This window comes from Castor canadensis, chromosome 19, assembly GCF_047511655.1.
Source record: "Castor canadensis chromosome 19, mCasCan1.hap1v2, whole genome shotgun sequence".
NCBI classification, from domain to species: domain Eukaryota; kingdom Metazoa; phylum Chordata; class Mammalia; order Rodentia; family Castoridae; genus Castor; species Castor canadensis.
The window spans coordinates 19658752-19685870 of record NC_133404.1 but is presented as its reverse complement, the minus strand read 5'-3'; the positions used below and the strand labels follow the sequence as shown (position 1 = coordinate 19685870).

At 39.5% G+C, this 27119-nt stretch overlaps 1 protein-coding gene across 2 annotated transcripts in view; it reads right to left on the bottom strand.

Annotated features, from left to right (window-relative positions):
* The window catches only part of Oca2 (OCA2 melanosomal transmembrane protein), a 354214-nt gene that overhangs the window by 117138 nt on the left and 209957 nt on the right, over positions 1 to 27119 (bottom strand). For both annotated transcript variants that reach the window (XM_074062129.1, XM_074062128.1), the window contains exons 20-23: positions 22146 to 22205; positions 21526 to 21630; positions 10664 to 10757; positions 4859 to 4952 (exon numbers count right to left, since the gene is read on the bottom strand). In XM_074062129.1, the coding sequence (XP_073918230.1) occupies positions 4859 to 4952; positions 10664 to 10757; positions 21526 to 21630; positions 22146 to 22205 (353 nt within the window). The remainder of the gene's footprint in view (positions 1 to 4858; positions 4953 to 10663; positions 10758 to 21525; positions 21631 to 22145; positions 22206 to 27119) is intronic.

The window sequence follows — 27119 nt, the reverse complement described above, 5'->3', positions numbered from 1 at the left end:
TACAGAAACATGACACCTAAAAAATATAATATACATAGTAATATAACAAAATTGTATGGCAAATATGTGAGTCATACTAATAAATGTGAATGGGCTAAATTCATGTACTAAAAGAAAGCAATGTTTAATTTTATTTCACAAAGCAAGTTAACTGTATATAGAAGACACACCTAAATATGATCCAGAAGAAGGCTTTTTAGCTGGGTAAGGTGGGTGTCATCCTAACAGACAAAGCACAATTCAAACCAAACAGCATTAAGCACAATAAAGTGGGATGCTTATTAGTGCTAAAAGCCTCCAACTCACAAAGATAGGACAGTAATAAATATGTACCCACCAAACAACACTGTAACTGCCTTTTAAAAATAAACTATAAGACACACAGGAAGAAATAATAGAAGTGCATTCATAATAGGAGATGCTTAGTGGGCCCAGTACAAGACAGACGAAGTGGACAGTAAGTAGAAACACAAATGACCCAGCATAAACATTGAGCAGATTTTATAAGTAAGTAAGCCTACACAGTGATAGTAGAGAACACACTCACTTTTCAAGCATACATGGAACATGATAAAATTTGATCACAAAGAAATCAAAAGTAATTTCCATTACACTAGAAATTAATAACAAAATAAATGAAAACCTTCTTCAACTTGGAGATTGAAAACAAGATTACTGAACATTCAAGCTAGCTGGGCATAGTCGCTCACCTCTGTAGTCCTGACTACTTGGGAAGTGGAGATCAGGAAGATCACAATTCAAGGTCAGCTCAGACAAAAAACTAAGGGAGCCCCCATCTCAACAACAACAACAAAGCCAGGCATGATGGTGCGTATTGTCATCCCAGCTATGTGGGAGGCAAAAATAGGAAGATCTAGGTCAGGCTGGCCTAGGGGAAAAATGTGAGACCCTACCTGAAAAATAATTAAAGCAAACAAGGCTAGGGGTATGTTTCAAGTGATAGAGCACCTGCCTAATAAGCACAGGCCCCGAGTTCAATCCTTGGTATCAACAACAACAAATCCAATTCTTGGATGAAAGATAAAAGTCATATAAAAATACAGAAAATCTAAAATAATCACAATGGAAGCACTACTTATCAAACTCTATAGGATACATCTAAAGCAGTGGTGAGAGGGAAATAAACATTTATGGCAAAAAAGGAATACAAATAAATGAAATAAATCTGCAATCCAAAACAACTAAAGAAGGATCAAAATAAACCTAAATAAAGCAGAAATGGGGGCAACAATAAAAATAAAAGTTGAAGTTAATAAGGTAGCAATAGAAAACTAGATGTAACAAATAAATCAAAAAAAATTTTTTTGAAAACTAAACCTAGGCAAGTCACAAACTTCTAATCATGAATAAGCTCACAAATGAGTAGTAACATGGATGAGATAGCCATTGAAACAGACAAAATGAAAAGTAATATAAGAAGCCATTTTCACACCTCATTTCTGATCCTGATAAAAATCATCATCCAGAATATTAGTTTTTCCTTTTGAAATACGTCTATAAGGCTATGGTAATCAAAACTGTGGTACTGTTGGGGAGAGTCAGCCCTGTAGATCAATAGAGCAGGAGAAAGAACCGAGGAGTTGATCCCTAAAGATATACTCAGCTGATTTCTGACACAGTTTCAAAAGCAATCCAATGGAAGAAGCACTGCCCTTTCACCAAATGGTGCCAGTCATTCAACGTCCCCAGGCATAGAAAAAGACGCTTGGACCTCACACGTTATATCAAAATTAATTCAAAATGGAAGATGAACTTAAATGATAAAACTATAAAACTTTTAAAAACAGGAGAAAAATTTTGGCATCTAGCAATAGGCAGAGTTCCCATGGTATCGTGTTTTTCTTTACATATAAATCTATGTTTTTTATTCATTTTTTAAAAATTGTTGTGCTGGGTGGGGGCACATTGTGGCATTTACAAAAGTTCTTACAATATATCAAATATATCATACTTGAATATACCCCTTCATTCTCCTTCATCCCTGCCTCCTCTCATTCCTGGAATAGTTTCAACAGATACTTTTCCATTTACATACATGTGTACACAGTGTAATGTTTTGACACTAAAAGTGTGATGTATTAAATGAAAATTTGACACATTAAGCCTTATCAATATTCAAATTTTTTGCTTTGCAGAAAAACCTGCTAAGTGATTGGATAAGTTATCGACTGTGGCAAAATGTCATAGCTACTTTGTTTATAATAAAGGTGTTTCCAAACTTTCTGATGTTCTCCAAAGGGTGAATTACTACACATGCACATCCATACCATAGGATGCAATAAAAGGAATGAAATACTGATATAAGAAACAACTTGGATTAATTGCTAGTCAACAATACCAAGTGAAAAAAAGCCAATACAAAAAGGTCACCTAGTGTATGACCATTCATATGACATTCTTGTAATGACAAAATTCTAGAAGCAGAAAACAGGTTACTGGCACAGGGTGAAGGCAGGAGGGAAGTGGATCCTTGTAGTGATCGGGTTCTTCTGTACCTTGTCTATATCAATCCAATATCCTAGATCTGATATAACACTACACTTTTTCAAGATTTTACTATTGGAAGTAACTGAATATTATTTCTCATAACTGCCCATGAATCTACAATTATTTTGAAAGAAATGTTTCATTAAAATTTTTTTAAAACCAGAAAATGTCTAGACAAAAAAGAGATTAAAGTTTTCTTTTTTTGACTATACAATATCTAATAGCTCTTTGCAAAATTTAACATACAAAAATGAATTAAAAAATAGTGACAGCATACATATCAGAACTGATTCCTTTAGATGCAGAGTTTCTGAAAAATAGGAAAAAGTTCAAATCTCTCAAGAGAAAGACAGAAGCAAAATGTAGGTTTAAAAATAAGAAATGCAAGGGGGTGAATTCAACTATGATATTGCAAGAACATTTAAATGTCAGACTGTACCTCCAGTACAACAATAATAATAAAAAAGAAGAAATACAAATACCAAATACTTATGTGGAAAGATTTTAATCTCCATGGAATCAATAAAAACAAAATGTGAATCTACTGTTAGTTTGACGATGAGCCACAAGTGTTTAAAACGGCAGTAATGAGTTTGAGCAGTAAGGGTCCATTAACTGGGCAGTAGCAACATTCCCGGATGTCACCTTATCTTAAAACAAGATTTGCTTGGCCAGTACTTGGAAGACAAAGAATTTATTTTTTAGTGATCAGAAATGAAACAAAGCTTCATCTGTAAAGACATTCATCATTCTCTTGACAATAACAAAGAACAAGAACCAACCTCAATGTCCAACAAAGATAAAATAAGCAGAAATACATCTACATGTTGTATACCTACATATGTTGTATTTTGGAAGAATAATTAGTGGCCTGGTAAAATGATCACAATATATTATAAAAAATAAAAGATAAGACACAATGTTACTTCAAAACTTTGCTAAAAAGTAAAAATGTATCCTAGAGTAGGCAGGGAAAATGTAAAATAACATACTAAATTATAAATGGTTATTTCAGGAAATCAAATATTATAGGTCATTTTTTTACACATTTTCTATTACATGTATTTTTATGTAATCAGAAAATAGTGATTTTTAAAATAAAGCAGGAAGTCAACTCTTTGCACTGTGAATAATAAAAAGCTACCTCTTATGGAGAGAAATGTTTAATGAGGTACATAAAAGTCTAGGTGCGTTTGCATTTGCAAATTAAATATGCCATGTAACAGATGACCTTTCCCCCATAAAACTAACTACAGGGACATTCTTTCTCCATCCTGAAAGACAGTTGCTATTCATAAGGCCAGGAACAAAAGAGCTATTGAGGGAGTGGCTCAGGTATAAAAGTGAGCTCTATCAGGCACACTAGCACCATGTGATACCCTCTGCCCTGTTCTGATGCAGCATGAGGCTCTCCCCACGCTGACCAGATACCAGTGCCAATATCCTGGACTTTCTGAATTAACTGGTCTTACGTATCTTATTATATTTTGTCAGAGCCCCAGAAAATAGACTAACACACCACTCTTAGTCCTCACCTGGGTGTGACAGCAGAATTCTTCCACAAGTCCAAGCCCAAGCAAGGAAGACTTTGCAGAAAAAGCGTCTGGGGTAGGGGTTGCTGCCTCCATAAACTATTGTCCTTCTACCACTCAGCCACAGCTGAGGTTACAATTCTTCACATGGGCTGGCTGAAGCCATTACCATGCTTATATCCAGCTATGAGATTACGGCTCAATGCCAACACAGTCCATTTTGAAAGCAGCATCTTACAAGGGCCATTGGATTCCATCTGCTCCCTCACCAGCTTGCAAGGCACAGTTGTGCCATGTAAACATAGCCATCCAGGTAGTCAAAACCCCAGAGTGGAACCTGCTTTGGAATAGATTCTCTTTCACAGGGACCAGCTGTGCTTTCCTGCCCCTGGACCTCATCTCTGTGTGGTCCTTCTGAGAGGTGCTCACACATGCACTGGCTGCTTCCAGGCTTCCCTCAGCATGACCATCCCAGCCCCAGTCTACAGTATTGTTCTTGGGTCCTCGCTAGCAGAGGCAAAATGTCAGACTCATATTATACACCATCTTAACACTTAAGCAACTCACAGTCTCCACTGGAGTTTCCAAGAGGACACTAATATGAAAACCCAGCAAGCCCACAACTATTTCCTGACTCCTGATTCAACCTGAATCATTCAGAATATCTGAATCATCCTCTGTGTGATGAGAGCTAATTCCAGCAACAAATATTTAATGTGTTTTTTTTCTGGGTTTAGCATATGCATTCATATTTTTTAATTAAGTAAGATTAGGACTTTGATAATGAAAGGGAAACCTAAAATGAGTTTTTAAAGTACCTGAAAAACTCCATGAAAGAGAATCCATACCCGTGCTGCTCTGCAATCCCTGCACAGACAACATTTGCAGATGCACCAATCAGCGTCCCATTACCTGGAATCAAAATTTAGAAAATAAAGACCCAGTTTATCACTAAACATCGATCTACCATTTAATCCAGCAATACCACTCCCGGGAATATACCCAAAAGACTGTGACACAGGTTACTCCAGAGGCACCTGCACACCCATGTTTATTGCAGCACTATTCACAATAGCCAAGTTATGGAAACAGCCAAGATGCCCCACCACTGACGAATGGATCAAGAAAATGTGGTATCTACACACAATGGAATTTTATGCAGCCATGAAGAAGAACAAAATGTTATCACTCGCTGGTAATTGGATGGAATTGAAGAACATCATTCTGAGTGAGGTTAGCCTGGCCCAAAAGACCAAAAATTGTATGTTCTTCCTCATAGGCGGACATTAGATCAAGGGCAAACACAACAAGGGGATTGGACTTTGAGCACATGATAAAAGCGAGAACACACAAGGGAGGGGTGAGGATAGGTAAGACACCTAAAAAATTAGCTAGCATTTGTTGCCCTTAACGCAGAGAAACTAAAGCAGATACCTTAAAGCAACTGAGGCCAATAGGAAAAGGGGACCAGGAACTAGAGAAAAGGTTAGATCAAAAAGAATTAACCTAGAAGGTAACACCCACGCACAGGAAATCAATGTGAGTCAACTCCCTGTATAGCTATCCTTATCTCAACCAGCAAAAACCTTGTTCCTTCCTATTATGGCTTATACTCTTTCTTCAACAAAATTAGAGATAAGAGCAAAATAGTTTATGCTGGGTATTGAGGGGGCGGGGGGGAGAGGGAGGGGCGGAGTGGGTGGTAAGGGAGGGGGTGGGGGCAGGGGGGAGAAATGAACCAAGCCTTGTATGCACATATGAATAATCAAACAATAAAAAATAATGATAATAATAACTGGCGTAAAGTGGACTAGAGGTATGGCTCAAGTGCTCAAGTGCTTTGCAAGCACTAAGCCCTGAGTTCAAACACCAGTCCCACAAAATAAATAAATAAATAATTTTTAAAAAAAGACCCAGTTTATGCTGGCAGTGAGCTTTTGCTCTTTTTTGTTCTGTAATAATTTGGATCATCTCACAGACTTATATAACTGAACACAAAGCATCCCTTTGCAGATAAAATGATGGCTTTGCAGGCAGGTGGCACCTGGAGGAAGAGCATCTCATCCATGAATCCCTGATTTGTGGAGGACAACTTGCAAGAAAGCAAAGGGACCTTTCTGTTTCCTTTATTAGATTGTGCAGGTGAACTGGCTCAGGGAGGCTATTTTGTCCCTGAGTACTTCTGGACTGAGTGAAAGGGATGGGAGGATTTAGGGATTTGGGGGAAGACACACTAGGGGATATCCTGGCTACATGATGACTCAAGCCTTCATAAGGAAGGCTAAGTAAGAACAAGAGGGTAGATGGAGGAACATGGTGGCACCTGCTCATTCCTTGGAGGTGTGGATGCTGCAAAGAAGTGATGCTGGTGATGTCATGTGACCATTTGCTCAGACTATACATTGAACTTCTAGCCACCTTCTCAGGAATGTAGGGTGGATGACACCATATAGATTGCTATCCATGAAAGTTCTCCCTGCACAGAACATGTCTGTGTAGAATGGCCTCCCTCCTCAAGGTCCCACCTTCTTAGCCATCACTTTGCATGATGTCATCTGGCCTCTTGAAGCCCTCCTAACATGGGAGGTAGAACTCTAACTTGTTGAGTCACATAGATCCTGTTTCTGTTAAGGTTGCTTTTAGTTACAAGCAACAGAAAATATAACTAATGGTGGCTTAGACATATAGAGATATAATCTCTTCCCTTGTAATGAGAAACTTGGGAGTAAAGGAATGACAAGTTTCAGTCCAATGACTTAAGTGAGCAGCCAATCCCCACAATTCTCTTGGTCTCTCTCTCTCATCCCAAGATGGTTTCACAGCTACATCTAAAGTGTGAAGGCAGGGAGGAGGACTGGCACCAAACTCTTTGTGTCAGGAAAGCAAAAACTACATCAAAGGCTCCTAGACAGAATTGTCTTGTGTTTTATCAGTCAGCACAATAAGACAAAGCAAAGCAGGTATGCTGCCAAAATGAGCACAGCAGAGGAAGGCAAGAGAAGAGGGTAGGAAGGGTTGTGTCCATCCCTCTGGCAGGCAGGTCCTGCACAGACATATTGGAAATAGAGGGTGTCAGCCAAGATAAGAGAAAGAATGCTAGAGATGGAGTCAGAAGACCTCAAAATCTCAAATCTTCTCAGCAATGTAACTTAGAAAACTACTGATCTCTATAAATAAATCAAGGTATTTTTGTTTGTAAGGAAAAGAAGATGCAAAACAAAATGGTATCAGAGAGAAAGTCTCTCCTATGTGATGGACAGTTAGAAAATGAACAAGTCCAGTGGTGTCTGTTGCAAGACTCCACATAATCAGGATTATTCATCTTCACCTGTGTGCTCCCACCAATATAGACAGAGCTGGCCCCATACTTAGGCTGGAGACAACTCTAGGCATTTCTGTTACATAGCAGTGTCCACAAGAAGAAGGAAGACTAGCATCTCTCCTGAGGTTTGTTCTCAGTACCAGGAAAGGCATTACTAGAAGCCCTTCCCTCCCACAAAAGATATTCCTTCAAGTTTCCTTGACTCCAAATGGCCATGGCCTTCCAACCCCCATCTGGTTATCACAGCAGAGGAAGAAATGTAAGGGAGTCAGCTGATAAGTACAGTCACCACCTTCCTTAGGCATCTCATGGAGCTGTAGATTTCACATAAGATTGAGAATGTAAGTATACTATTCTGAGGCTAGTGATTGTTGAAGTACAAATGATGTTTGACCTACAATGGGATTACATCCCAAAACAACTATTGTAAATTGAAAATATTGTAAGTCCAAACTACATTGAACTCATCTAACCTACCAACATTCTAACTTGGCAACAGAATACACTACAGAGTATTGGTTGCTTCCCCCTCATGATTATATGGCTGACTGGGAGTTGCAGTTCACTTTCATTACCCTTCATCAAGGGAGAAAGAAAGGAAAGAGGAATAAGAGAGGATCTTGCTAGCCAGGAGAAGAACAAAACTCATAATTTTAAATATAGTTTTTTACTGAATGAATATTGCTTTTGCACCATTGTAAAATCAAAAAGTTGTAAGTCAAAACATTGTAAGGCACACACTCTTGCCACATCCAATATAGTCTTTTCTCAAGTGACTGCCCTTGCTTACTTTTGATTTTCATCATTAATGGAACAGCTGAGCTGGTAACACAAAGAAAAGAACAGCTGGCACAGGCAGAGGCAAGAGCCATTGGTGGGTGAATAGAGTCGTTCCAGTAAGAGCAGTGGCAATGAAGACGACAAGCTAATAAGAGCCATCAACAGAAGGAACAGCAAGAATATTGACAGCTAACTGGAGCCTCCCCCAGTGATGAGAACATCAGTCAGTTGGGGCCCACAGCAGTGGAGAGGGTAGCAGTGGGAGCAACAGAAGTTGGTGGGCAGCCAGAGCCACTCTGGGAGTACAAATAACACTGGTGGGACATGAGAGCTACAGCCCTTGCCTCCACTGCAGGCTGTCAATCATCTCAGGCCTGACATCTGAGGTGCAAGAGCTGTGATGCTGGAGGACACCACCTGCCACTACCCACTGCCATCTGTAGCCACTGCTCACAAAAATCATCCAAGGGCCCAGAATAACTGGAGGAGCTTCTCCACCTACCCACAATTTCTATCCAGGTAGAGCAGAAGTACCCCAGCCAGTGGACTTGTGACAAAACTATCTGGTGCATATCCCCCAATTTATACAGCAAATGACATTTCTAATTCCAACTGAAATTTCTATTTAAAGTGTTCTTTCAAATGCAATCCTGGAGTCATGGGGAGTTACTGTTTCATAGATGTGAAGTTTCAGTTCAGTTCTAGAGATGGATTATAGTGATGACTCAACGTTAATTAGAACGTGAATGTGTCTAATGCCACTGAATTGTACACCTAAACACAGTTAAGATGATAAATCTTACGTTGCATATATTTTTCCAGAATATTTTTTAATTTTTATTTTTATTTTTTTGCTATGTAGCTCAGCATAACCTCAACCTCACTAGGTAGCCCAGGCTGACCTCAAACTCATGATCCTTCTGCCTCAGCCTCCCAAGTGCTGAATTGCAGGCATGTGCCATCACACCCACTTGCCACAATATTTTTTAAGCGCCAAACTCTGAGACAATGAGGGAATGTTCCCTGATGGAATTAGTGTGGAGTTAACACCCTGCATGATTGTGTATCTGCTATGCCAGGAATAAGCATCTTTCAATGATCAGAGCTACTAGGTTCAAAAGATCCCCAAATTTAAGACTTTATTATTCACTACTGCCACATCCCTGCTTCCCAAATGTATCTGATCCTATTTTTAAGTTATTAGCCTATAAAGAGGCTATGTTAATATATCTCTTTGAGTCTCCCCTTCACATTGACTCTACGTGTTTTGTGGGAATCCGGGCTAGCATAAGTGGCCTCTCACCCATTAAAATCCTGCTCAAAACTTTCCTTTTTGGAGCACCTTCTCTGAGTTTTCCTTCCAGTCTCTCCCTAGCATTCCTGGAGCACTTGGAGCATTCCACCATGAGAAGGTATAGCTTAGGTTACTGACTTCCCCACTCAAGAGAAGGAAGGATGAATTAATTGTCTGGCACAATGTCAAGTTACTATGGCAGTTATTTTATAAGTTTGAATGAACAAAATCCCACATAGGGGACACACTTCCAGTGTCCTTGGATTCTGTCCCTATTATCAGTGTATGAATTGAAATCATATTGTTGGTATGAATGGAAATCATATTGTTTTTCCTGGGACAGTTCTTAGGAGCAATTTTAACAGGTCTGCGATCTTGTAAGAACTTCAGGCCTCAATCACGGAATTAGATGAATTAGCTCTCTCCTGAAATTATAGAAACTTTACTGGATGACATTAATCCCCCTTCACAAATAAGGAGATAAACTAACCAGAAAGTTATTGATTTAACAGTCACAGATCAATCAAAGAAGAAAGAAAGCTGGATTATCTAAGCAGGTCTGGATGTAACAATAAAAACTTAAGATATATCTGGTGTGTTTATCTAGTAGTCTACACAATCCTCTTGTGTTCCCACAGGTGATTAGGCTTTCTAATGTGAGAGGTTCTCTACCTCAGCTCCCTTCAAGATGAGCATATCCAAAGCCCATGTGCTTGATTATCAGTAGTCAGTTTCATCTGACACTCTAATTCACTTTGCAATTTCTCTAAACTACAATCCCGCCACCACTACCATAGTAAATATTTTATCTTTCTTCATATTTTTAGGTAAAAAGTTACTACTTCTAGGGCTCACCCACCCAGTACTTCACCCACACTGCTTTTAAGGCAGGAATAAGTCATAGAGTGAGTGAAAAACAGAGATCTGCCTCTGAAGATGTTTCTGGTTTATACATCATAGTCCACATTGGCTTTAAGATGTCAGTGACAACCATCCTCAGGCTATTGGCTTTGAGTGTCAGAAGCACTTCTGCAGAGTGAGAAGTGACAGGCTTCACTGAGGAACTGAGTAGCTCTGGGATTGTTCCAAAGCTAAAGATGTTTTTCCCCTTAGGAAACCATGAAGGCTTTCCCTAATTTATTTTCAATTTGATACACACTAACTGTTGCTTCAGGCTGGATCACAGCATTGGTATGCCCTCCCATAATGCAGTCAGCCTCTCCTTACCTCCCAGGCAGGCACCAAAGGCCAGGGCATACATGAGTGGCGGGGCAGGCAGGCTGACCTCAGGGTCTTGGCTCAGGTTCAGGAGCACAGGAATCTGTGGAGGAAAGGAACATTGACACCACATCTCATGGAATCCCACACTGAGATTGACATACAAAACCTAAAGTGTTTTTTCAGCAGTCAAACTGTAAGGAGCACAGGATATATGAAAGAAAACCAAAGTGAAATTTGGCACCAGAAAAAATAGTTTAGATCCATCAGTAAGTATCCAATTCCAGTCACATGACCAACTTGTTCTTCTTGTCTACAGCTGCCTCTTTTTTTATTTTATTTATTGTTGTACTGGATAGGGATACATTGCGACATTTACGAAGGTTCTTACAATATATCAAATATGTCATACTTGAATTCACCCCTTCTACCATTCTCCACCATTCTATGTCAAAACATAGTTTCAACATATATACTTTTTCCATTTACATTCATGTATATACAGAATTTGCAGCATATTCACTCTCCCACACCCTTTATCCCCCTCCTCTTCCCTCCATTGGTATCAACCCCCACTCCAGGCAGCACCTGCTCTCCTGTTCTCCGATTTTGTAAAAGAAAAGAAAAAGAAATGACATTTTGCTTTTAAGATTATGACTGCCTCTTTAAAAGGGCAAAGTCACAGGGCATCTGAACCTGTGCCTGGGAATGAAGCAGTTCAACCACCAAGGACACAGATCTCACTACTGACCCAGCAGGAACATGAAAACAGTTCTCTATTTTGAAACTGCACACTGATAAACCTGGGCTAACCTGCTTCTCGCCACTGCTCTCTGCTATTCTTCCCAAACCTGCTGCATTTGTGGTAAAAACAAAATAAAACAACAACAAAAAAAATAAGTAACAAATTCTACAACCAGGAACTATCATTCTCCAGTGAGTCAGGCAATATTTGGTGCATCTTTCTGACAGAGGAATTTGGCATTATTATAACCAATGAAACCTAGAGTGGTTGTGACATTTCTGTTTAAAAAAATGTGCAGTGCTTAAGTCACCATGAGTGCTCTTATAATTGATGGTTTGGTTTTCTGTGTTTTGGGGATCCACTGTGATTACTGTCCTATCAAACTGTTGACTTCTCACATATGCTGTGCTTTGTGGATGCCATTGAGCTAGGAGCTGGCAATGTGGCTGCCAGTCTGTGAGTCCAGGAAAGTAAAAGACACCTAGAGCCCCCTCCAAGAATGCTCTCCCCTACCAGAGGGTGCCTATTGCACACCCATCCTCTGGGGTACACCTGCAACCCACGCAACTGTTTAATACTAGGCTTAGCACCGAGCTAATGGATGAAATGGCTATTCTTGCACTACTCCATTTCTGTTTATCTAGCTCTACTGCTGCTTTAGTTCACAAATGGCATAGTTGGAATTCCAGCCCAGTTCTGCCCTCTGCTAAAACAGAGCTGTGATTTCCTATGAATTCCTTATGTTATTTAACCTAATTACAGTCCATTGGAACTGGCTCAGTTCTCTATGTAATTTTGTTCCTGAACGTTTTAGTAAAGGATGAGTTAAAAACAAAAACTACATCAAATCAAAAGCAAAAAGCAAGAGCTTTTGACTTTTATCACCTCTAAGTGGTTTTGTTTTTTTTTTTTTCCTGTCAGGTTGTTATAGCCAAAACTCTGACTACTTTAATACCTGCTTTGGGAGACCTGAAAAGAGACATAATAAGGGGAAAAGATACATAGCAACAGGATGTCTTGCAAAAATGGCTTCCACACGGAGGCTAAAAGACAATATAGACAGCAGTGAGTACTCAAGAAGTCATTTAAAGGAAACCCATAAAATTATGTGCATAAATTACCACTCTTTGAACACAATATCCAGAACAAGAATAATAACATTTTAGCTTGAAAAGTTCCTGAGAATCCTTCTGGTTCAAACCAATGAGGTTGAAATATCAGGTATCAATGGGAAAAGACTGTCAGAGAATTCTCAGCCCTTAGCAATGTATTTCAGGTTTCCAGTATAGTCTTTAGGGCATTGTAGCAGAGGAGTACTACCTACTGATGCAGGTCGGGACTCAGATTCCCATAGCTCCCTACCAATAAGAGATGGTAGAAGAAAGAGAGGCAGGTGGGTGTGAAAGGGTTTTCCTGCATGGAAATACATTTTAAGTATTGAAATGTCTCCATACCAATTAATAGAGAGCTGGTGCCTCAAGTCTTCAGTGCCTCCCATTGCCCAGACGCCATGAGCCTTCCCTCTGTCTTGAGGAAGTTAAGAGGTTAACTCCGGCATAAGGGGAGAACTGGAGGGGACTTCAAACTATCGACTTCAGAGTCTCTGTGTCTGCGCTGATTGCACTAAATACTGATGAAGTACCAACATTAAATCAATTCATTTATTTGTTGTTTAATGTCATGTTAAGGGAAAGGGAGGGCCCAAGGCAGAAGGACAAGGAAAATCTAAAATAACAAATCTGTGATGGTCAATCTTAATTGTCAACTGGATTAGATTGAAAAATGCATAGGAGATTAGTAAAACACATCTCTTATTGTGTCTATGAGGGAATTTCCAAAGATAACTAGATCATCAGACTTAATGAATGGATTAATCCTTTGCTGGATAAATAGCACAATGGTATTACCTTGAGGTGGTAAAAGGTAGTGGTGGAGTCTAGTTGGAGGAAGTAGGTCACTGTGGCTATGCCCTTGATGGCTATCTCTTGCACTGGCCCCTTTCTGTATCTCCTTTTCTCTGATGCTACAATGTGACCTTTTCTGTCACACCCTCCCACCATGATGGACTAACCCTTCAGAAACAGTAAATGAAAATAAATAAATCCTTCCTCACTTAAGTTGTTTCTGCTAGGTATTTGGTTACAGTGACAAGAAAACAACCCAATCCTCCAAAAGTTCTGGGGTTGCCATTCCATGACATTGCCTTGCTCTAGTTGGAAGTTTCACTAAAGCCCTGTCTAGCCAACATGAAGAAATAAACTCATCTGTAACCTGGTTCTTTGCACTCTGGACATCGTGAGATAAGCAAAAATTTTGTGGTGTGATCCTACCAGTCACTAACTAATTAAGCCTTTGGAATTCCCTGAATATTTTAGCATTCTTCCCTGACCACTGGAAGAGGAGAAATGCCATAAACAAATGTGAACAGGGCTTTCAACAACTGCTCTCAGTGTATAGTTGACAACATGAATATAGGCACACTTTGGAAATCTGATACCACCAAAGAAGAGACAGGCTTTGTTTTTTCTCTTTAAACTCACATCCCTGGAAAAACAGAATTATACTCACACATCTTTCTACTGAAACACCTCTCTGAGCTGATGTTGAACCCCATATCAAGCACAACCCCATCTCCCATAAGCTCTCCCCTCACCTACCTGACTACATACTTTCTAGGACTTACGTCATTGGAAATAGTGACTGCATTCACCAGCTCTCTGACCCTTCATTGGTTTTCATACATGTTGCTGTGGGATAAGGGCTCTAGAGCTATGTAGAGTGGGGGCTCTTCTCGGTGGGGTCCCCCAGTAGGCAGAAAACCCAAATCTCCTCCTCAAACCCCATTTGTATCACTACATCTGGCAGAGGCCAGAACCAGTGGGAGATGGTGCTGCACGTGTAGATTTATTATGAAGAACTAACTGCCTCACACAATTTGGGGGCTGGGCATGACTTCCTATATCCACAGGGTAGGGAGTGAAAAAGGGAAAATGATGAGCAGCTGGAACTCAAGAGCACAGGATCAGGCTCATTACAGGTGGTCCAGGGAGAAGAAGCACCTGCAGATATTGATACGTCTCCAACACTAATAGTCTCAAAACATCTATCCTGTTCCCAAGTCTTTCTGGGTACCCAGAATGAGCCAGTGCACACAACAACTCCTAGATCACATGCATCCAGTACCTGAGCCAGCAGTGACTTTCCTACCCAGTAGAAAGGGGATTCAGAAAAGTGACCACTGCCAACTGGAGGAACATAAAGGTGTGTGTTGCAAGACTGATTCCCAGGACAGAGAGGGAGCTGAAAGGGAGAGATATTACCAGTGTCAAAGTTAACATGAGCAAACACACAAGAGACCTCAGCACTGTGCTAAAGACAGTGAAGGTGAGGGTATTGCTTCTGATGTCATGGAGGCCCGGGAAGAGGGATAGGCAGAAATGGGGTCTATGACTGAGAGACACAGTGAAGCACTGGGATATCCAAATGCCTTAGTAACAGAGTGTCTAGAAGCTAATAGGCTGGGGGGTGGAGAATTGGTAAACAAAGAATTACTTTAGGAAAAGTAGCCTACTGCAGTTAATTCACTTATTTATCCACTTAAAAACATTCACTGAATATCTTCTTTGTGCCAGGCATGATCCCAGTACATGAAGATACAAACATCAATTGTAGAGTTCCTAGACAGCTGCAACATCTCTTGACTGTTTGGCGAATAACTCTGGTTGACATACATAAAGAATATTACATGACTCCAAAGGGCAAGCAAGGCTCTACATTGAGGAAAAGCATTTAGGCAGGTGTAGGTGGCCTTGAACCCTCTCCTATGTTTGGATATCTCTGTTTTATGAGCTCTGGCTCCTGGAGACAGAACCTAAAAACTCACATTCCCCACCTCCTTTACAGCGTGGAATGTGGACTCCTCCAGACACCAGACTAGCCAGTTTGGAGAATTTGGAATTTGAAGAAAGGATACGACAAGGTGCACTCAGGGCCGGGTGACAGAGGTCCCCCCACTCAACAGGCAGCATGAAGGGAGTAGCAGGAGCTGGGGGCTTCATGGGGCAACCTCACCCCATTCCCATTGTGTCATTGAGAAATTCTCAAAAATTCCAAAAACTACATACTGTCTCTAGGTAATCTCCTTTTCTTCTTAATCTAACTAAAATGGGTTCTATTGGTTTGTTGGCTGCAAGACAGTAACTTTTAGAGACAAGCATCTGTATTTGAAGAGAAGAAGCTGCTGCCCTTTAAATAACTGTGTGCACAGGTCAGGATGTTTTGCTTGTTTTGTTTCTGAGAAGACCCTCCAGAGAAAACCAGAAGGAATTAGTCAAAATCACTGAGTCACTCCGACTCACTCTTCTAAGTGACCTAGAGTAAACTTTGCTCATTATAATCCCATTACAGTGCTAAATTCTCCACCCAGGAAGTGGCCCAATCTGTCATTTTTGAATATGTGAAGGACAACCTCTACATTTGATGACAAACTTGTCCAATATGAACATGCATGCATTTCCCTATTAAAATCTCCTTGCCTTCTTTTTTTCAGAAAAATATGCTTTGGGACTTATCCCCAGACCTCTCCTTACTTATACAAGTAAAAAACCTTTTGTCACTCTTTTATCTCTTGGTCTTGCTTATTGGCTTTGCACTCACCAAGGGGTGAACCCATTGTGCTGACTTACAGATTGAAATGCTGATCCCATTATGTGCATTACAAATAGAATGATTCCCACTAAAAGACTAAGAATAAAGCCATTACCTGCTAAGATTATCTGTTGAAATTTTAAAAACCTATTTTTGCATGCTGCTTTTAAAAACACAACTAAAAAGGGATTTTTTTTAAAGACCAAAAATAAAAGATTGGAAAAAGATACAACAGGCAGAGGCTTGCTTTACACAATATAGAAGAAACCAGTCACTGGGAAGTTACACAGATAATGAACCTTCAATGTGCTTAACAGGATCACAAAGCAAACAATGAAAAGCTGTGCTGAAGTGAAAGAACTATTAATCCATAAAATGATCTGCTCTATCAGAAGAGACTGATGAGAAAAGCAACAAATGAACCCAAAGAAGATGGAATTACTACATGGCATGCTTGCATGCATGGATACATATAGAAATTTAAGTATTTTATCCTCTTTGTCTCAGAGTCTTTCTTTGCATTATTTTTAAGAAATAAAACATTGCACATAAATATGACATGCTTTGTCCCCCAAACCTGCAGGATGGTTTCTATCCCTGCCTCTTCTGAGGGAACTACCTTAACAGATTTGGGTCCTATCTGCTTATTTGGTAGCACCCTGTGAAAGGGGCCAAAGGAAGAATCTGTTTGTGTGTCAGCATGGAAGTAAACCAGATTCTGAGTGACCAAAAAACAAGGTGTAAAAATTGGCTTTGAACCACAATCCTTCTGATCTCTGCCTCCTGAGTAGCTAGGATTACAGGTGTGAGCCACCACGCCCAGCCCTTATTTATTTTTTAGTTATTTAAGTAGCTATTAAAATTTGAAGACTGAAAATGTAAAAAAAAATTCCATCTTTAGAAAATGTAGTGTATAATCACTTTATATCACTGTGACAAAATACCTGAGAGACTCCTTAAAGGAAGAAAGATTTATTTTGGCTCCGTTTTACTTTTAGGCCTATGGCAAGACAGAAACATGGTGAAGGAAAGCTGGTCACCTCATGGCAGCCAGAAAGCAGAGAGAGAGAAACAGGGGACTGGAACAAGATCTACCCTTCAAAGACATTCTCCTGATGACCTACTTCCCCACCTCTTAAGAGCTCATTCAGTATGAACTCATCAATGGATTAACTCTGGTTTTTGTTTTTTTGGGGGAGGATTTTAGCAGTGCTAAGAGTTGAATGCAGGGCTTTGTGCTTGCTAGGCAAGCACACTGCCATTTGAGCCATGCTTCTTTGTTTAGTAATTTTTCAGATAGGGTCTTATACTTTTTATCCAGGCTGACTGCAGATCACAATCCTCCTACCTCTGCCTCCCAGATAGCTGTGATTACAGACATACACTGGCTTGTTCTTTAAGATAGGGTCTTGTTAACTTTTTTCCCTGGGCTGGCTTCAAACCACCATCCTCCTATGTTTGCCTCCCAAGTAGCTGGGATTATTGGCACGAACCACCACTCCCAAGCCTGGATTAACCCATCAGTGAAGTTAGTGCCCTCATGGTCTAATTGCATCTACACAGTAGCACCAGCTGGGGACCATGCACTCAACACATGAGCCTTTAAAAGGGACACTTTTTATTCATTCCATACATGGAGCAAACGACATGACCAACACTAAGTCACCTCCAATTCAGTCCCGCAAAGGATACGACTCTGGAACCCTTGAAGCCTCCCCAGAAGGCAGGTCTCTTTAACTGTGAGCACTCATGGCTACCATAAAGAGCAAATAAAGGGTGACAAAAGCCCTCCTTCCCTGGGTCCTGTAGCCATGTCATGCGGTCTCACCAGATTCAGGCTGACTGCTTCATCCAAGGACAGGATAAGTGTACAAACTGTGCTTGTTATCTCAGAATAAGGATGCACATTAAGTTCCACCAGAGGTAGAGCCCACTGTCAGACCTGGGACTTTGTTTTGATGCTATTATATACGACATATATTTCAAATTTTCATTTTCTATGAGTTTGTTGGTCTATGTAGGAATACACTGATTTTTGAACTGACTTTTATCTCCAGGGTCCCTGACTAATTCTAATTATGAGGAGGTTCTTTTGACTCTTCTAAGAACCATAGATTTGTAATCTCCATAGACAGTTATAGTTCTGCATTTTCTTTTCCAGTCCTTGTAGCTCCTGTTTCTTCTCTTGCCTCACTGCACTGCTTCTGACATGTTTGGTAGAAATAGTGCACCCAGGCAACCTTGTCATATTCTTCACTTCAAAGGAAAAACACGATTCACATCTAAGTGTACTGTTCAGTGTAGGTTTGGTCGACATTCTGATTTGGACCACTCTGAATCTTCTGCCTCACAGATCTTGTTCTAGCTGTGACTGCTAAAAGCATCTTTCCATGGATGCTGGTCACCACCACACACATGCTTGGACAGCCCTTTTATTCCATATTTATGATTCTTCCTCCATGCCAGAGGGCTTTTTTGTTGATATTGAGGTGTACACACTAAGGATGGCCACTGAGTGTCCCCATAAGTACTACCCCAAAGCCAAGCTTTCCCCAGTGAAGACAGACTGTGCTGAGACACAGACAGTTCCACCTACCTGTGCATTACAGGCAGGTCATCTGCTAATGCCTCCTCCTCCAGCTGGCTCTCCTTCCTTTCCTGCCACCCTTCTGCTCCCCACACTCCAGCCCTGTGGGACTGCCTCAGCCTTGGCTATCTGGAAAGCTCAGACTTAGTTGGTAATATGGGTGACCCTAGAAAGCAAACTCTTACTACAGAATTTTGGAGCCAATTATTTCCCAACTGGAGACGTGAAGAAGCTCACTATCAATGACAAGGAATGTATGTGATAGTAGTGTTACGATATTATTTTAACTATGGTTAATTTGAGCAAGTATAGTTGAAACAAGGCATTTGTTTATGTAGGGGCTATGTACATGGATCCAGTGGAGCAATGGTGAGCAGAAGGGTGATGGAACACACCTGTTACTGTGTTACTGAAAAAACAGAACAGCAGGCTCAGGGCAGTCAGCTGTCAACTGCAGGCACACTGTGAAAGTGAAAAATGAGAAGCTTATCTCCTGAAGACAAGTGTGCTGAAAATCGGTTATTCTGATTTTTGTTTCGTGTGTCTGAGAGTTACGTTATGAGCTGTACATACACGTAAAGACTCTCATGTTTCCTTGATGAATTGACCTTTCATTGAAATGAAATGCCTTTCCTTTATCTCTAGTAATACTTTCTTTATAGTTTGTTTTACCTATTGTTTTTATATTCTTTCAACTTGTCTTTATCTTTGTTTCTTGTAAAGAATAAATAGGTGGGGAGTTGGTACAGTGGCTCAAGTGGTAAAAGTGGATGCCTAGAAAGCCTGAGGCCCTGGGTTCAAACTCCAGTGCTGCCAAAAAAGAAAACAAAAAGAATATATAGTTGGATCTGTCTGCAATCTCTGCCTTTTAACTGAGGTGTTAAAATTATCGTTTTTAAAAGTTGATTTTGCCTATGAAACCACCATTAGAAGAGGACTAAGGTAGAAAGAAGAAAAATAGAGGAGATGAACCAATTCAGGTTATAATATCTATATACATGGAAATTTCACAAGGAAACTCCCTGTATAGTTATCTTAAACAAACAAAATGTCATTTTTTTTCTTTTACAAAATCAGAGAACAAGATGGCAGAACAGGTCCTGGGGTAAGGGGGGGTGATACCAGTGGGAGGGGGAAAGGGGTGGGAGGGTGAATATAGTGAAAATACTATGTACACATTTCTGTAAATGGAAAATGATACCTGTTGAATCAGGACTGGGGGGAGGAATAAGGAGAATGGTGGAGGAGGTAAATTCAAGTATGATATATTTGATAGACTGTAAGAACTTTTGTAAATGTTCAAGTACCATCACCCAGCACAATAAAAAAAATAAAATTAACTTTTGTCAAAAAAATTTTTAAACAAAAGTTGGTTTTGTTTTATACTACATTTTTACTTCAAAAATAAATACATGTTTTTACAATCATAATTCTCTCTCTTCTTACACAGATGATGACATATTCTAAACACTGTTCTATACTGTGCTTTTTCTCTTAAAATTGGAACATGTGACAAGAGCATATGGTCGTCACCTTAGGACTTCACAAGGAAGTAACAGCCATGGAGTTAGCTCAGTGTTCCCAAATCAAGACCTTGGAAAGAGAGCCATATCTAGGTCACAAGAGGATCAACTTGGGTTGAACTGGGAGTGATGCAGATTCCCAAGTTTCCTAGAGTAGGACCTGGTCAGAAAGTATTTCTAAGAAAAGGTTAGATCAAAAAGAATTAACCTAGAAGGTAACACACGCACAGGAAATCAATGTGAGTCAATGCCCTGTATAGCTATCCTTATCTCAACCAGCAAAAACCCTTGTTCCTTCCTGTTATTGCTTATACTCTCTCTACAACAAAATTAGAGATAAGGGCAAAATAATTTCTGCCAGGTATCGAGGGGCAGGGGGAGGGGGGTGGGGGGTGGTAAGGGAGGGGGTGGGGGCACAGGGGAGAAATGACCCAAGCATTGTATGCACATACGAATAATAAAAAAAAATAAAAAATAAAGAAAGAATCTCTAAGGCCTGGCCTGCCTTTCCTGACACTGCCAATTTTGCTCTCATCCTTGGAACGCTTTCATTGTTCATCCCATTGTTTCCAACATGATATAGGGTGACAGTGTCTTGGGAGCAACCTTGCATGGACTATTCATAAAGGATGGAGGGGAGCCCTTAGGGTTATAAAAACCATGAAAAGAACTCCTCACTCCTTCATTCAGCATCCTTCCATAAGGGGTGTTCTCTAGGCTCCTGTCCCCACGTCCAGCATTCCTGGGCCCTGTTTGTGACAGGACCTCAGATCTTGTATGCAAGTCCCAGTTCCTACCTTTACTTGGTCACACCAAGATTCACAGTTCCTGCCTTAAGCCGCACAACCAAAAGCACAGAAGTCACCCCAGAAATGGGGCTTACCAACCCTAAAAGAAGATTCTGATGTGTTCTGGTGTCAGCTTGCAGTCAGGACCACACAGAGACTTAAAATCTTTGCCATGCAAAGTGCCAGAAACCATGCAGGCTGGTTAGAATAGCTTCTGCATTCATAGGGAATAAAGATATGAATGCTTCTTTATTTTGGTGTCTCCATTTTTTCTTTAAAAGAAACAAGCAGTCTTTTCTGGATGGGGCAGCAGTTCTCAGTCAGGCTGACCCCAAATTAACCATTCACTCAGGATGTGTTGCCCACTCTGGTTGCAGACCCTGGGCTCCTGGGTGCCATCTGGGTTCTCAGTGTTGATGGCCCAGCTGTCCTGAGCATTGCCAATGTTTTGTCTTCGCAACCTACGAGGGTGGCAAAGGGCAGGGTTCCTGCTCTATTTCCTCAGGAGGGAAGGGTCAGCCCGGGTTGTGTGCAGGCTGAGGATGAGTCCCCAAACACAAAGGAATGTGACACTCACTTACCATTGTGGCAGTGAATGGGATGTTGTCGATCAAGGATGATGCCACAGCTGAGACCCACACAACCAGAACGATGGCAGCTGCAAGGCGCCGATCCTCTGGGACCATCTGGAAGGAGAGATAACAGCAGTGCTGTGCATTGCAAAATCACATACATTCAGGATCCAATCCTATGACAGGTGAGATTCAGAAGGGCCCAAAGGATTGCTAGCCCTTACTCTTACATATGACAAGACCCAGGCCACACCTATACCTGGGACTTCAGCCAGGTTTCTAAAAGTAACTGAAGCAAGCACCCACTACTCATCTACATTTGGGTGACTACATTGGAATTTAGGAATCCCTGTCCACTGGGTGCCACCACTATGGCCCATCAGAGCCCTGGGATGTGGGCTCTGCAGCATTCAGTTACCTCCCATGACTCCTTCTTAGGAAAATGGTAGGCATCTGTAATTATACATTCTTTGGAAAAACTCTCCCTTCATCTCTAGGCTACCCAGAATAAAGTAGTTTCCCTGCTGAGCCTTTTACATAATTAATGTGACCTATTCTCACCAGATTTTTTTTCCTACAAAATCAAAGGACATCAGCTGGACCACATTCTATTATAGCATTTAATGTACCTTTATTAGCAAAGCAGTCTGTTCTCCGACATATTCTATTAAGTGGAGATGGGCCAAAGCCTAGAAGAAAGAATGTATGGTGAAAATTAACTTAAAAATGAGAATACATGCATATTTTTTAAAAATGTCTTTCAGATTAAAAGAGAACATAAGGTAGACCCAGATTCTTCCTTCTTATACAAGATCAGATTTAAATACAGTCTATAAATAATTTATTATCATATATGCACCCCGAAGAGTCACAGAGACAAAAGCACAATAACAGAGGCAGGGATTCCTCACTGATTTGTGTTAATGTCCACATTAAATTTAAATTTGAATGTAAGGCAATCACTTCATTTTAGGATCTGTATATAAGGGCACATACATAATGAAATGCCACTGCACATAGAAGATCTTTCGAATAAGTTGCATTTCCAATTTTTTTCTAAAATTAAACATTATCGTTTAAGTTGAAAAAGAAAATGCATGGTTTTATAACCTTTAAAGGAAGGAGGTCTGGAGGCATGGCTCAAGAGATAGAGTACCTGCCTAGAAGGTGTGAAGCCCTGAGTTCAAAACCCAGTACCACAAAAAATAAAATAATAAACAAAGAAAGGAAAGTTCATGCTTCTATAATAATTGAAGTATGAACTATTTTCACAGTATGAGAAAAAAGCAGAAAACTGTATCTAGGGAAAGATAGGAAAGAAGAGGAGAAGAAGGAAAACAGAAGTATGGGAACCATTCTGTTCAGATTGCTGCCTTGGTCTCAGTCAGGATGGGTGCTCTGTGGCACCCATGATGGATGTGAAATGAGAGACACTGGGATGGAACCAGTAGAGGCAACCCAAATGCCCAGTAATCCCCATGTGTGGACTTTCTACTAGGATTTGATCTTAGTAGGACTGGGACTACCAAGATGGAAGACACCAGCTTGACCATGATTAAATCTAAGTTTGAAAACCCCAGAACGTACGTACAGTTGTTAGTTGGCCTTCAGTTAAAAGCATGAAGTCCAAAAGTTGGGTCTTCAAACACAATTATCAATCAAGTTTGCTTTTATATTAACTAAATCACAGGACGATCTATTTATAGCAGGGTTTCTCACTTTTAGTACTGTTGACATTTGGAACTGGATCACTCTTTGCTATGTGGGCTGACCTGCCCATGATGAAATATTGAGTGTCATACCTAGCCTCTATATAATAGACAATAGTAGCACCTCTTCCATTATCAACATCATAGCCAAAAATGTCTCCAGACAGAGCCAATGTTCCATGGCAGATAAAATCAATCCCTAGTAAAAACCACTAATTTACCAAAATCCAAACCTTAGTGAACAAATACTAAAATTAAGAAAATTAAATGTAACCAAATCAACTGAAAAAATGTAGAAGTCTAAACTAGATTATAATTTTCTCCCAAATACCATATAGAGATGATTATATGTGTACATGTTCTCCCCATTGTGTTATGTGTAAATCTTGATGTGTGCATATAAACAACTATATATTTATATATTTAATGTTACATAATTATGCAAATATCGTGGCCTGTGCTGTGCAAAATAAACTGATAAAACAAAATTTCAAAACACTTGAGCATTGTATCTAATAATGCTGTTCAAAATATCTTACTTCTTAATTTAAAATAAAGTCATGTTATGGGGGAAATACAAATATTGTGGATTCTTTTCTAAAGTGGCAATGAAGCACAAAGTTGATAATAGATATTTTACACTTCATAAATTAAAGTTTATATATACTTGAGGATTATACACAATACTTGTCTCCATCAGTTTACAGACAGTAGTGACAAGATGCTTGTGTAAGGTAAATCATAATACATCACACCATTATTCTTCTGCTGCAGAAATGCTGATTCAGGAATGGGCTGACATCTTTGTCCCACAAAAATAAGCCAATACAGCGAAACATCATCACCACTTTCAAACTGATGGACTAGGAAGTCGATCTAGGTCCCTTCTGCAGCAAACAAATAGACCCTGGATAGAACATACTTTTTAGTGCATCCCTGGGTTAACAAGACAATGTAAGGCTTTCTAAGGAACCTTTTTCCCCATGAAAATGTTTCTGAAGCTATTGAGGAGCTGAAAACTTGGGTAGCAAGGAGAGATGCACTGTCTGAAAGCTTGAGCCTGACCAAGAACTGAAATCAGAGAGGGTGTCAAGCTGTAGAATGAAACAGGATTCTCACGTTGAGTCAAGATCCTTGAGACAGACTAAAAGCATCACCTGGTATCCAGCAGTAGCAGATACATGCAGTTTCGGGAAGAAAACAAACCAAATGTAGGCCCCTGTGAGCCCAGAGCAAGATCAAGTGATGAGATTACAGTGTGAGGTCTTCAGGGACACAGAAAACAAGGAACATAAATAAGAGTGGAAACAGCCAAAACAGACTTAGACTACAAACTCCATGAAAGAAAATTCACAGATAGAGGATACAGAAGGAAAAATCTGTTTAAATAAACTAATGGTTGAAGAGTATAAAAGTACCAATCAACACCGGCCTTGATTAACTAAGGATGAAGACTGTCATCTCTGCGTGACAATATACCCCCCAAAATATTAATTATTATAATTATGGGAGGGGGAAAACAGAATTTTAAATAATTTCAAATCAAAGCAGCCAGAAAGGAGACTGAAAATGAAAGTATAAAAGATAGGGTCAATAAAACAATGGCATATTTAAGCTCAAGTGTATGAGTAATGTCATTATATATAAACAAAATAAATGTTTTAAGCCAGGTGTGGTGGTACATGCCTATAATCCCAGCACTCAGGAGGATAAGGCAAGAGAATCTCAAGTTTGAGGTCAGCCTGGGCTATATATATAGCAAGTTCCCGGACTAGACCACATAGCAATAAATAAATATAAACAAACTAAATAAATATCACAAATCAATATTAAAAATGATTTACTTATAAGATGAAGATTATCCCATCAGATTAAAAATATAAAACTAAAATACACATAATTTGCCAATGACATCTAAAAAATAAGGGTACAGAAGAAAAATATACACCATGTAAATTTTAATAAATGAAAAATTTATAACTCTTCATTCTTTGTAAACAATGGATGATTCTAAATTTATATCCATCTAATAACACAGCTACAAAACATATAAAGCAAAACTAAACAGAGCCACAAGTAGACAAATATGCAGCAATCATTTTGGAAAACTGGATAATTAAGAAAAAATAAGTCAAGAAATCATAGTGGAAAATAAAAATAATTTGAATTAATAAAAGTGCAAATATAATCAAAATGCATATGAAAACTTGAAAGAGGCAGCTAATGCTATGCTAAAAAGAAATTTAAATTTATATACTGAAAAATATAAAGCATGGAAATCACAAAACTAAGAATCCACCTTCAGAAGTTCAAAAAGAAAGAACAAATTGAACCTTAAAAAGTAAAGAGAAAAAACAGTAATTGTTAGAGCAGAATATAATAAAATACAAACAAATATGCAATTGAGAGTTTTGGTAAGACCGACAAAACGCACATACCAAGGGAAGACTGGCAAATTGAAAGAGAGTAGAAGAGAAAGAGACAGACAAACAGAGTATGCAGCAAAGAAAATCAAACAGAGAATCAGCAAAGAAAAAGGAAACATCACTAAAAACATTTCCTAAATAAAGGAATAAAAATACAAAAAAAATTAATTCTAGGATTCTTTTTTGTTTTAGGATTCTTTTTTGTTTTCATCCAGATTATCCAATTGATTCAACACCATTTGTTGCAAAAATATTTCTTTCCCAAATGAATTGCTTTGGCACTTTTGTTTAAAATCTAAATGGATTCCACACGTAGGATCTATTTTGTACTCTCTATTCTGTTCCATTGATCTAGGTCTCTTTTCCCGGTGCCATACTGTTGTCATTGTTTACAGTAAGAATTGAAATTAGCTGAGTACACCAAGGCTGTTGTTCTTTTAAAAATTGCTTTAGTTATTCTAAGTCCTTTGAATTTCTATACAAATTGAGTGATTAGTTTGTCATTTTCTGCAGAAAATTCTGTTTCAATTTTGAATTGGATTGTACTTGAGTCTGCAATACAGTCAGTATTGGAAGAACTGTCAACTAAATAACATTGAGTCTTCTGACTAATGCACAAGGTATATCTCTGAATTTATTTGGGTCTTTCCAAACAGTTTCTTTCAGAAATCTCCTAGTACTTTTTGTTAGATGGATCTTGATCATATTTTACTAAATTTATTCTGATGTTTTTAATGGTTTTGATTCCACTGTAAATACAATTGCTTAAGTATTTTCAAGTGGAATATTGTTAGTATATGAAGATACGCAGATTTTTTTATATTAATCTTTGTTGTAGTTTGGATCCAAAAATGTCCCCCAAAGACTCGAGTTTTGAAGGCCTAGTCCCCAATACACCAATACTCAGAGGTGGGGCTTTGGGGGAGTGACTGGATCATGAGGGCTCTGACCTCATCAATGGATTCATCCACTGATGAGTTCATAATTTAATAGGCTATTGGGAGATGATGGAAACTTAGGAGGTGGGACCTAGTTGAAGGAGGAGGTCCTGGGATCATACCTAGGGGTGTATCTTGTCCCAGCTCCTTCCCTCCTCCACTCTCTCTCACTCTCTTCTTCTGGCTCCCACAGGTAACCAGCTTTGCTCTGCCACACCCTTCCACCATGATGTTCTGCCTCACAAATAGGCCCAGAAACAATGAAGTCAGCCACCCATGGACTGAAACCTCTGAAACTGTGAACCAAAATAAATGTTCCCTCCTCCAAGTTATTTTTCCCAGGTATTCTGACAGTGAAAGAACACTAACATAATGTTGAATCTTCTGACTTTGGGATTTTTGAAGATTGCCTGGGATTTTTTACATTTACAATCATATAGTCTGCACAAAGTACAGATTTACTTCTTCCATTTCCATCTTTGTGCCCTTTATTTCCTTCTTTTCCTGTGTTGCAGTAACTATGTCCTCCA